This window comes from Cotesia glomerata, linkage group LG1 (genome assembly GCF_020080835.1).
Source record: "Cotesia glomerata isolate CgM1 linkage group LG1, MPM_Cglom_v2.3, whole genome shotgun sequence".
Taxonomy (NCBI): Eukaryota; Metazoa; Arthropoda; class Insecta; order Hymenoptera; family Braconidae; genus Cotesia; species Cotesia glomerata.
In genome coordinates this window covers 33,649,406-33,661,670 of record NC_058158.1, presented here as the reverse complement: position 1 = coordinate 33,661,670, position 12,265 = coordinate 33,649,406, and the positions used below count along the sequence as shown (strand labels likewise).

Below are 12,265 nucleotides of genomic sequence, written 5' to 3'. Positions count from 1 at the left end.
GAATTAAAAAAAAATAAAATTTACATTTTAATATGAGACTGAAGTTAAAAATTTTCACTGATAATTTTCTTTAATTTTTACATGTGGAATTTTTTTTCATAACAATTTTATTGTTATAAAATTCTAAAAAAATTTCTAATGTTTGTCAACTTCAGTGTTAGGTATATTTCAATTCTGATTCTTAAATTTTTTATATAATAATATTTAAAATATTTGTTAAGTAAAATTAACTTAAAAAAAAATATTACTAGGTATTGAATAAACGAAAATCATAGTCGAATTTGATAGAAAATAGCGTAGCGATGAATAATATATTCTGATGTATTTTTATACAAAAATTAACCAATAATTAAATTGCTTTACATATTTAATTTAGTTGTCTGCTTTTCTTGCTCATTGATTCACTTACGATCACAATTACAAAATATTAATTAAATAATTAATTGACTTATGAAATAAGATGATAAGAGAGCCACCACATGAGGAAAGGCTGGAGCATGGCAAAAAATAAAATAAAGTACAATCGTCTCTTATTACCAGTAGCAGAGTAAGAAGAGTGTCCTTCAGGAATAACGCGCAATTTTAATGATCTTATTAGGAAAAAGGCAAGTGATATACTGAAGTATATTAAAACACCATAGTAACCAACTCGCCCGAAAATCAATGACAGCAATATTGCAAGATTTATTCCAACGTATTTGTAACCACCATAAGCTACCATATCGAGAGTCCTTAAGCTCGTGTCTAAATTCATCACATAAAGCGTTATTGTGTGAACAACCAATTCGATAATACCCCAAGCGAGTGCTGTGCTTGAAATTATTCCTAGCTGTTCAGGTGTGAAACGTTCTTGAGTGCCCAGTGACAATCCTGCTATTACAACATAAGTTAAAAATGCCATCGTTGGAATATACATGTCTGGGGCATTCTTTTCGTAACGTGGCTGTAAAGGTACATCTTGTTCGTACTTTACTGACCAATCCTAGAAAATAAAAATAAAAAATTAACAATCAATAAATCTTCAATTATCACTTTGTAAAAAATTTTATCGACTTGTTAATTACCTTATGCGTAAATGGGAAAAAAAGAAGTGCTAATTTTAAAAAAACGTAGTCTGTGTCTACAGCAAAGTAGTATTTCAATGCACTAACGGGTACATATTTTTGCAAATGCTGTTTTCCAGAACCAACAAGAGCATCTCCATACTGCATAGCCATATTAGCTACCATTGGTTCAGCGAGAATATTAGCTGCGAACTGTGGAGACGGAAAAGAACTTTGTGGTGTCTCTGAAGGGTATGGAGGCATCGGTGACCCAGTATTCATTGCTGGTTGCATTGGAGGAGCCATGCCCTGCTGGTTAAATCCATACGCTGGTGAAGGCTGTTCTGGTATATTAAAACCGTAATCTGGCTGGATTCCATTGTTCATAGGAACCTGAAATTATTTTAATGAATAAACTGATGTATTTTTTAATTATACTTTTACGTTACGTCATGTTAAAATTTTTACCTGCTGATACATATACGAATTTGGTGGAGATGCTGGTGCTGGAAATCCTGCCGAAGGATCTAATATCCTTTTAGGCTTGCCTGAAAAATTAGTTATCATGAGTTTCACTAATAAAGCACAACAAGAGTCTTATTATGACTTATTATAATTTTATTTCTCGAGTATTGTTGCTTTGGAGTAAACTTAACCTCTCTTTTTATTTTCTCTTGAAATTTTAGGTTATTATTAATTCTACTAAGTAATAAAAATTAAAAAATTAAATTTCATAAATTAATATTTAAATTACAAACACAAAAATAAATTATTTGCACTTATAATAATTTATTATTAAAAAAAAAAACTGTAAATTTACCTCTTCGAGCTCCCGAATGATTATAATTCATGTTGACGTTTTATTTTAATAAATTTATTTTATAATCTTACTGTAATAATAATTGTTAATTATTATTTAACTCCAAAAAACAATAATATTTTGGGTCCACCCGTCGTTATTTATTCTTATTTATTATTATACAGTATATTGAAAACAAGTCAACTTGTACGTCGCCATGTCCCGTCATTCATTGCGCCTATATTTTACGCTGAGCCTTCGTCATCTTTTAGCTCGTGGCAAACCGTATGATTTTGACAGATGTTTATATCAAATTACATCTCTAAATTATTACAAGTCTGTAATTGACAATTTAATCGTCTCTTTCAATCACTCCTCAATAAAGAATCTGCTTTTATTATTGATAGTTGATTTTTTATTTAATACTACAATTTATTTATCGGTTAAAATTCAGTAAAACTGTTTATTTATTTTTATTATTATTTATATAATTGTAGTAAGCTGTAGAAAATATTTTCCCTTTGTTTTTTATTATTGTTTTCTTTTACATTAAATACTTGTTAATAATTTTATAAATTATCTCATAACTTAAATTTTATGTACATATGGAATTTTTATTTTTATTTTTTTTTAATACCTTTTAATTTTTAAATAAGTTTAAAGATAATTTTTAAATATTAATTAATAAATTTTATTAGAAAAAAAAATCAATAAAAGTTTTTACATAAACTGTGGCAAAAATGAAAACTAAAAAAAAACAAGGGGGCACCCGGGTTTGAACCGGGGACCTCTCGATCTGCAGTCGAATGCTCTACCACTGAGCTATACCCCCGAAATGTTGAGAGGAAAGGATCTAATTTAGTACTTAAGCTTAAAATAATAACAAAAATTTAAAATTGTCACTAAAAAAATAAATTGATTCACTTAAAACATAAATTATTCTCTCGCATAATTTAAATTCTAATTTAATTTCTAATTTTATCCAATTTACTTAACAAGCTCTATTATATTATTGTTTCCTAGTGTGCGATATTTATTTATATGTATTTGAAAATAGAAATGTTTATATATTTCTTAAAGAAGAATATTACTGCAGACAATTTGAATTAATGAAGTGACGCTTGGCACGATAGGAAGTGTCATTTCCTCGACGACTTTGGTAAATATATAAATGTATGAGGATTACGAGTAAATACGTCACCAGGGGGTTGGTTTCCAATAGCAACCTTAGCATTAACTGCGCTGCTTGGAGAACTGTATAAAAGCACAGTAGTGTATGCCCAACCGGCGTCAGAAGCTCTTCAATTTCTTCGCGACTGCAATTTCCTCGTGGTCGGCTGTCTTAAACAAATATTTATCCATTACTAAAATTTTTATAAAAAATAATTTTTACATATAATGTAAAAAAACTATTTAGCCATTCAATACTTACGTGCAATATTTTTTTACGAAAGAAGAAAACAATGCTGTTATTGATATAGTTGAGTAACATGTGTCCAGTGTGTTGTAGATCAACATTGAAGCTTTACTTGTCACTTTTGTAAGTATAAAAAACAATATTTGAATTAATTTTTCTACAACAATAATAATAATTATTATGAAAACAGTAATGAATAAATATACGCAGTTTGAATATCCATAAATTCATCACAATGATGCACGGTTCATCGGATTCAGTAATGTCCGTAAAAGGTATGGCGGGTAGGGTTGAATTAATGGAAATAACGATTTTCAGTCACCGCTGATGGTGTAAAGTTCCAACAACATGTGCACGTGGGTTCGTTGGACAGCTCTTTGTGTACATACATTTGAACTATATACACAATAATATGTACTACAAAGTTACCTGTATGCATAAAACCTGATCCAGTGAAATATAATGTCCTCAATGCTTATCACGTGCGTTACTCTAAGTCACGAATGTTTACTAATATTGCTGAGCCATGTCCTTATTTTCTATTTATTTGTAAACATGAATTACTTATTTTGGAGACTTTAATGCAAGAAGTTGCTCCTGTTCTTTTATAAAAATTAAGAAGAAAAGATTAGAACTTTGCTAAGTGAAGAAGTAAATGTACAGGCGAACTAAAATGCGCGCAGTATGATGTAGCGTGATGTCTGACAGACAGGAGCTCTACAACGCAGAGTTGTTTTATGTTTGAAAGTTTAACGAAGAGTGAATGGAAATGTCTATATTCTTCATTAATTATAAATTATATCACAGTATTTTTAAATGAAGCTATAGTTGTAGTTTCATTAAATAGTTTCAGTTTTTTAATTTAGGTCGATTGTAGAAAGGGAAGAAAACTTTTTGAAATAAACTTAAAAAAACCATTAAGGTTTTTTTATAATTTTTATCACAATCTCCGTAGATTATGGTGTCATACTGTAATTACTGTAAATCACTGTACGTACCGTACTCTACCGTATTTTGGATCCGTCAGGGTTGATTGTATCTCCAAGTTGTTATTTAGATTTGAAATTAATTTTTAGGGTCACCGGTGGAATTAGGGTGATAGATTATAAGCTTGAATAGTATCAGGTTACATATTATCGCGTTAATTAATGACAATTCATCACATGGTGACCTTGTCGAGTAATCAACTATAAAAAATTTCGTTATCGAGTGGGATTGTTGTGCTGTCGGGTATCCATGACAACCTGAGTGACCAGGTCAATTGAGAGCACGTGGTCAGTAACCAGAGCTCTGGATTCGGCACCACTGATTTGAGATATCATAGAAGGAAGGGTAGAATAGACCCCCCGAGATTGTCTGCTATGATTTGAGTGTTGTATTCGTGCTCCAGATTTCCAGAAATTAGGTCGGAAGTGACGCTTGAGCGGTACGATAATTCCAGAGTCTTTTCTTAGGTCACGGAATAGTCAGCTGCCGGGAGTTGTGCGATGAAGGCGGCCGACAGCGACGGAGCGTCATGCCGTCCTGGCAGTGCTGCTGGACGCTGAGATCAGGAAGCCGGTGGCCGGTTGTCAGGCTGGTATGGATACTAAGACTCCACCGATAGCGTTCAAGCATCAGGAGAAGAACATTCAAGCTTTCAGAGCTGACAGGACCGCTAAAGCTGGAGATCTATCATTGCCTCCCCTTACGCCACTGCCAAACGGAAGTGCAAAAAATAAGTCTGCAATTTTTGGTGTACAATGGAATAAACGGGTACCTTGTGTTGATAAAAGTCAGGAACGGACTAAGAAACGGCCTTACAGGTAATTTATTTCATTGTTGATTTTTTTTTATTAAATGCTGAGAAGAAATAAAAATTATGTTTAAACAAGATTTTTTTAAAAAACAATTTAATATATTAATTTTTTGAGAGTTGGATATTAATTTCTGTTTTTATTATTATTAGCATCAAACTATGATACTGAAATCAGCAGACAACAATTTTTTGATTTTTTTCTTTAATTAATTTAAAACTAAGAAAATATTTTTAAAAAATTGGACTCAAAGTTTTTCAAATCTTTTACAAGTGAAATTTTTCTAAGGATTTTTTAAAAATAATTTTTTCAATAAGAAAAATCATAAAAATTGTCAGATTTCTGCAAAATTCATTTTTATAACAAACTAATAGCTTCACTTGAATGATATAAAAATTATTTCAATCAATTTGATTAATTTTTCAGATAAAAAAGTGTATTATTGTCAAAAACATAAATTTTCAAAAGTATATTTTTTCTCAGTGTAAAAAATAAAAAATAATTTATAAGTTTATAGATTATAACTTTTCATTTCTATCCAACAGTTCGTAGATGCAGTGATTTCATCAACCTCTAGAAGAAAATAAAATATTAATTGATAAAAAAGTATACATGCTTTTAAATAATTAATTAATCTTTCATTATTAATACAAATTTAGCAATAATTAATAGAATGAAAAATTATAATCATCTAAATACTTATGAATAAGTTATATACTATAATAGATTTTTTATTTATCTGAAATAAAAAAAAAAAATAAATAATGAAATTTTAAAAAATGTCCATAAAATAATAAAAAAAATTTTTTATAAAATAAAAATAACTTCTAGAGTACTTCAAATTGGAGCAACTCCATTAATGCACGCCTGCCAGCAAGGTGACAGATCACGCGTGTTAAGATTATTAAAGGAACAAGAAGAAACAATAGGATATCGTGATCGTACCCTGAGGAACGCACTCCACTACTGCATGGACGCGGCAACAGGAGGTGCAGTAGCTTCTGCTGCACCGGAACTCGTTAACGCTGTCGACGCTGAAGGACATACTCCACTTCATCTCGCAGTTATTGCTGGAGACACGCAATTAGTGGCAGTTTTGCTAGCTAATGGAGCGGATGTCAACGCAAAAGACTTGGAAGGACACAGTGTACTTCACTGGGCCACTGGTATGTTACCTTTTCCTGTTAACATATTTAGATTTCTATCGACCGCTTCTCCAATCATCTATATTGATGTTTTCCTGCAAAAAAAAAATTTATACACAAGAAAACAGAGTCAATAATTATTTAGAAATTATTTGTTTAGTTTCGCGTGAAACATAAAATGTATAATTGTTTCAACGATAAAAAATAATCGAGTATTATGTCATGAATTCTTAACAGTAAATAACGATCTAGGGAGAGAAGGAGTTATCAGGAAGGTTTAATCTCCTCGAAGTAATCGAGTAACACTGTTTGGTCAGTTAAGGTCAGTAGGTCACTAATAACGAGACACGTCGAGTTTGTGAGGACGGATCACGCGAGAACAGCCACGCGTCTACGTTAAATTCTTACTTCGACCCAGTGTCCTTGGTTTTTATTTAAGAGCTAGAAATATGACATGACATCAAAGGATCATAAATCATCCATCAACATCAACATTGTACTTGTATCCTTATGAAATATTTTTTGCAGTTTGTGGAGAAGCAGAATGTGTAAGATTGGTGCTTGCTGCTGGAGCCAGACCTTCTACGCCAGATTTAAGAGGCGGATCACCTTTGCATTACGCTGCTCAATGTTGCGGTGCAGCGGTCACAGCAGAGCTATCTGTTCCCAAGAAGGTCGGGTTGAAGGTACTGCAGACTCTTCTTGAATTTGGTGCAAATGTAAACGCAAAAGACGAAGATGGCCGACAACCAATTTTGTGGGCAGCTAGTGCTGGAAGTGTAGAAGCAGTATTGGCTCTAGCAAGGTAAATATTTAATTATTTTATGAAAAACAACGTTACCGTGATCGCGTGTGTACTATATACTCAATAATTAACGAATAATCATAATTATAATCCGATCATTATTGATAATTTCAGAACAGGAGGATCAGCGGCTGCAGGAGCTACGGACAAGGATGGCTTGACTGCGTTGCATTGCGCAGCTTCTAGAGGTCACGCGAGGTGTGTAGAAGCGTTGGTTAATTTTTGTGGCGCTCAACCGGATCATGTTGATGATAATGGATGCTCGGCGCTTCATTATGCAGCTACTCTGGGTCATGCAGATGCTACTGCGCTTCTTCTCAGGCTTGGAGCTGATCCAAATCGGCAGGATCGAAAAGGAAGAACGTGAGTTTCAGGAATTATAAATAAATAATTTATTTATTTGAACGCCAATCGGCATTATACAACAATTAGTATATTCCTTAAATTATAAATTTTTAAATTCAGAAATTTTGGCTTGAAAATTGCACAAAAATAAATTTATTTGGTGACGCCTAGAAAAAATTAAAAAATTAACTGTGTTATTAAATTAATAATATTGCAAAATATGTTTCTTGATAAGTATTAATTTTAAAATAAACACACAGACCTGCTTTGTGTGCTGCTGCCAAAGGGCAACTTGAGACTCTGAAGATACTTGCGCTACATGGAGGCTCGCTGCATGCAAGAACTGTTCGTGGAACTGGAGTAGCTCATGAAGCTGTCTTGTCCGGAAGAATAGAGCTTATTGAATGGCTGGCGAGGAAGAAACCCGCGACTCTTGATGTAGCGACACACGATGGCAGGACTCCGTTGCATGTTGCTGCGCTTCATGGGTACTTGGATGCTTGCAAAGTACTTCTTGATCATGGAGCAAGGATAAATTCTGTTTTTCGGACCAGTAAAAGCGGTCCAATGACTCCGCTGGATGCTGCTTTGTATCGGGGTCATCGAGACTGTGCGAAGCTTATTCAAATGCACGGTGGGACGACTGCACAACATTTACGAACTCACAGGACAGCTCCTAATAGAGGTGAATTTAATTATCAATATTATTGACCGTAGTTGAAATATTTTATGATTATTTATAAAAAATTTAATTTTTTTAATGATTGCATTTTTTTTATAAAAGTTACTTTGAAATTGTAATCCGGGAAAACGAAAAGTGATGAGAAGAAAAGTACTTAATTTATAATACTATATAACTAAGTCATTTAATAGATTCAGTCTATTCAATTTAAATGTAATTAGTATATATGTAAATTTATTAGAGAACAATAAACCAATCACAAATGAGATGGGATCCAAAATAAGGAAATTAGGAGTTTTGTACTCTAGAGACTGCAATTCTAAAGTAACTTGTGCGCTTGTAGCATCGAGGGAGACTCGAAGTTGTGCGTAGTTTAATTATTAGAAAATCAAATTTGCACTTTAACAAAATCACTTTAATTATTAATTACTTACACTGTGTGTTTAATTAATGATCGTTATAACTTTGAATTGTAAACAGTTTCAAAAGTTTTAATTGTAAATTATTATAATTATATCAATGTTGTTTATAGTTTTTGCTGCCAAGTTGAAAGTTAAACGTCGGGGATCAAGTTCTGGAAGTGAAAGTGACTCTGGGAGAAATCATCGAGAGCCAGATGTTTACATAGAAGAACATTGGGTGGAAAAACGTACTCGAAGAAGAAATACTCCTAGAAAACACGAAGACCGACGAGGCAGCAGAAGTTTCAGTGAAGAAGAAGTTAGATTGTCGAAATCTTCACGTCGCGATCGTCGGCGTAGAGCTCGCAGTGAGTCGGCTCGTTATGAAGAGAGTGAGCCTGAAAAGAGAGACCGTAAGAAAAGCTGCAGTAAAAAACACTCCAAACATGAATATGGAGAGTCGTCGAGTGAATCTGATGGTTATACTTCCGATGATGTTGTTGAGTGTGAAATAGATAAAAAAAGTAAATGCCATGGAAGTCAAGATGACGAACGCAGTTTAAGTGATGATAGCTTAGAAGTTGTTGTAGTTCGACGGTCGCTCGAAAAAAAATCTGAAAAGGTTCAATATTCTGGAAGAAGTTCAAAAACTCCGAGAGAAACGTCGAGAGAAACTAAAATGACAGAGACTAAACGTAAAAGTTCAAGAAGAAAAACGAAAACAGTTTCTTCGAGTAGTAAAGAAGAAAACGGAGCTACGGAAAAAAATAAGAGTCGTGAGTCTGTAAGTGAAGGTTCTACTGAAAGAAAAGAAGGAAAAAGCAAACCGGAAAAACGTCTTCGGAAGGACACAACTGACAGTACAAGCCAAGAAGCTGTTGAGAGGGTTACTGTAACAGCTATGGTTCACAAGGATCAAGATACTCCTAGATCTGCTCATCGGACACACGGTAGTGAATCTAAACATGAAGATTTTAAAATAGATGATGAATTTTCGAAAAATAAAATTGATGATATTTTAGAGAAAGCTGATGAAATGCAGAACGCTTTGATGGCCAAGGCGGCTGACCTTAAGAAAGATGTTGATGAAATACGCCGTCAGATGTCTGACAAAAAGTCTACTGGCGAAAAAGACGAGGCTGATGGTAAACATAGGAAAAAGTCTGCGTCAAAAGGTAGGAAAGATAGTAAAAGTGATGTGAAGGCCGCTTCACAAGATTCCCAATCGGAACTTTCAAAATTACAGAGTCAACATGAGGAGAAAGGTGGTGGGGAGAAAGATGATGCTACGACTAAAGAGTCAACTGCAATGGAAGGTGAGAAAGTTGAGGATGTTCAAAGTGAGACCAAAAGTCAAAATCTGCAGAAAAGTGAAGAAGAGATTAAAGAGAAGACTAGAGATAAGTCTGTGACGGAGGAAGATCGAAGTTCTAGCAGAGATGAGGTGTCGGTTAGAAGCAAAAGATCGATTGAGTCAGGATCTCAGACTAGTGAATCTGATAAAGAATCTGTAATTCAAATAGAAAAAGCGGATGATAAGAAGAGTGAAGGCAAAAGTAGAAATTTGGTTGATGGAGGGAAAAAAGAAACAGAAGAAATTAAAAAAGATATTGAGGTGGAAGATGAAAAAAAAGAAGAGATAAATGCTGCAAAAGAAGTTGAAGTTAATGATAAAGAAAAAACTTTAGTTGAAGATAAAAAGGAAAAATTAGATGAAAAAGCAGAACATGACGACTCTGAAAAAGTGGAATCAATGAAAGTAAAATCGGCACAAGAGACAGTGGCTCAAGAAAGCTCACCGTCAGCACCAAAGTCTGTTGACAAACAAGAAGCAGAAGGATCGATTTCTGATAATTTACGACACATTGATAGTTCATCGAGTTCAGCAAAGTCATCAAGAAAATTATCACATTCACGACCGTCTACTGGCAAGAGCAGAAGAGCTAGCTCAAAGTCTTCATCGAAAAAAAGTCTTTTTGAAAGTTCAGAAGAACGTTCACCCGATCGAAGTGCCATTGTTGCGGTCATTGAGAGTCCAGAGTGGGATGAGGAGGATGAAGAAGTCGCCAAAGAAATTCGCGATGTTGTTGGTGACGCTGAACCAGAAGAAGATTCTGATGCAGAAGACGAAGATAGTTTGGGAGTTCTCAGAGTTATACCGAGCACAAGTGAAGAAGAATCTCCAAGGCGATTGAAAAAAATTTTAAGAGAGTCAAAGAGAGATAAATTACCTCGAGTAAGTTGTTTTAGACATTTAAATAATAATTGTTATAATTAATTATATTGTTTTTAGGTTGAAAGGAAAAGCATCGGCAGTCCGCGAGGTCTTCGTACACAAACTAAACAGCGCCGAGACAGCGGAGGCAGAGATAGTGGAATCGAGCCTAGTCCAAGGGTTTCTAAGATACCGAAGAGAACTCTCAAATGCTGTCCCAATACTGAGAAGCAACAAGCGCTGAATATTGACACTATTACTCGTGATGTACAAATAAGCTTACGGAGGTATCATTTGGAAAGAAAAATATTTTTTCAATTAATGGAACTTAAGAGACTGCAGATACGGCATGGGAGAGCTAATGAACAAGTTTTGGTGAAACGACAAGTAATATTTATTATTTAAATTATAAATATGTTTATACTAGACTTGAATTAATAAATTAATAAATTTATTTTCTTATTTTAGGTTGAAATGTTTCATAAAGCTGGAATGTCCGGCCCAGCTTTGGGAGTCGCTAAATATGATCAAGCTTATACATTCAAGTTTGTATTTTAATATTTATGGCAATGAAAATTAATGAATAATCAATTAAATAAATAAATACTTTTTCAGAGACTTTGAAACTTTTCTTTATGAACAATTGCGACGTTTACAAAGAAGACCAACGTCATCAGACAAGTGTACTGACCCAAAACAATGCACAAAGAAAACCCACCGCTGTCATCATGCAACAAGCGCTTACACATCAGTGCCTGTATTCACTTACCGTAAGGATAAACTTTTTAATAATAGAAATGATTTTTTTTTAGATTGGGAATTAGGTAATTAGAGTAGTTAGAACTGATCTGCGTAGTTTGATAGTAGATTATAATTACAGTGGGCGGAGGAAGCCAAGAACGAGACGAGGGGTCTCTTTTTCCAAGAATAGAGAGTCGGGGAAAGGGTCAAATGACGGTATTAATTGTTAAAAATTAGAAATATATTTTTTTTTATCAAAATCGACAAAAATTTTCATCATTCTGGCTTTTTTCAAGTACCGCAGATCATTTGACAATTAATCATTTTTCATAATCTTTCTCCTTAATTAATTTATATTATTGTAAAGTTATTTATTTTTTTAAAGAATTACTTTTAGTAAAAGTTTACTATTTGCAGGTCGAAGTAACAAGAGGTGAAGAGAAGCAAATTATAGCCTTGCCAGCTGAAAAATTAGATCGCACAAAAAGATACTTTGTCACGTTTACAGTGAGGGGTGATAACGATGAAAGTGATATCAAGACTCCGCGCAACGCACAAAGAGCGACCAAAAGCGTGTGAAATTTGAAAACTGCCAGAGGAATAACTTTACAAATCTAGGATATTTAATATAAATTGTGTTATTATAAGAAAACAAAATAGATGTATGTACTGTATGAAATTAATTAATAAAACTAAGCGACGTTGTTTATAAGGTCATCCGCAAAAAAAAAAAAAAAAAAAAACGGGACCATTTATCCGTCCAAGTAAAGCGTCAATGTAAAATTAATAAGCAAATAAATAACTTGTGTATAATAATTAATCTTGAATTAAAATTAAAATTGTTGAATTTATTGTAGTGATCGATAAACTTGTTTA

At 33.4% G+C, this 12,265-nt stretch overlaps 2 protein-coding genes and 1 non-coding gene across 8 annotated transcripts; 1 reads left to right on the top strand and 2 right to left on the bottom strand.

The window, feature by feature from the left end:
• Positions 1–280: 280 nt before the first annotated feature.
• On the bottom strand, positions 281–2,211 carry LOC123264634 (protein YIF1B). The gene is made up of 4 exons (XM_044728036.1): positions 1,864–2,211; positions 1,512–1,591; positions 1,065–1,436; positions 281–982 (listed from the first exon to the last, which is right to left on the bottom strand). Exons 1-4 carry the CDS (start codon positions 1,892–1,894, stop codon positions 449–451), a joined length of 1,017 nt encoding a protein of 338 aa, XP_044583971.1. The 5' UTR covers positions 1,895–2,211; the 3' UTR covers positions 281–448.
• Positions 2,212–2,602: 391 nt separating this feature from the next.
• Trnac-gca lies at positions 2,603–2,674 on the bottom strand. Its single transcript has one exon. It is a non-coding gene; the product is annotated as a tRNA-Cys (tRNA).
• A 460-nt stretch (positions 2,675–3,134) lies between these two features.
• On the top strand, positions 3,135–12,154 carry LOC123264576 (ankycorbin). Of its 6 annotated transcripts, XM_044727910.1 has the most exons (14): positions 3,135–3,382; positions 4,714–5,064; positions 5,887–6,221; positions 6,729–7,005; positions 7,120–7,368; positions 7,611–8,035; positions 8,274–8,396; positions 8,565–9,383; positions 9,456–10,669; positions 10,727–11,035; positions 11,117–11,193; positions 11,264–11,418; positions 11,529–11,605; positions 11,807–12,154. In XM_044727910.1, exons 2-14 carry the CDS (start codon positions 4,841–4,843, stop codon positions 11,966–11,968), a joined length of 4,446 nt encoding a protein of 1,481 aa, XP_044583845.1. In that variant the 5' UTR covers positions 3,135–3,382; positions 4,714–4,840; the 3' UTR covers positions 11,969–12,154. The 6 variants fall into 6 exon arrangements, with proteins under 6 accessions (XP_044583845.1, XP_044583837.1, XP_044583862.1 ...); XM_044727902.1 differs by having other exon boundaries at positions 8,565–10,669; XM_044727927.1 differs by having other exon boundaries at positions 8,565–10,669; positions 11,516–11,605; positions 11,807–11,960.
• The last annotated feature ends 111 nt before the right edge of the window (positions 12,155–12,265 follow it).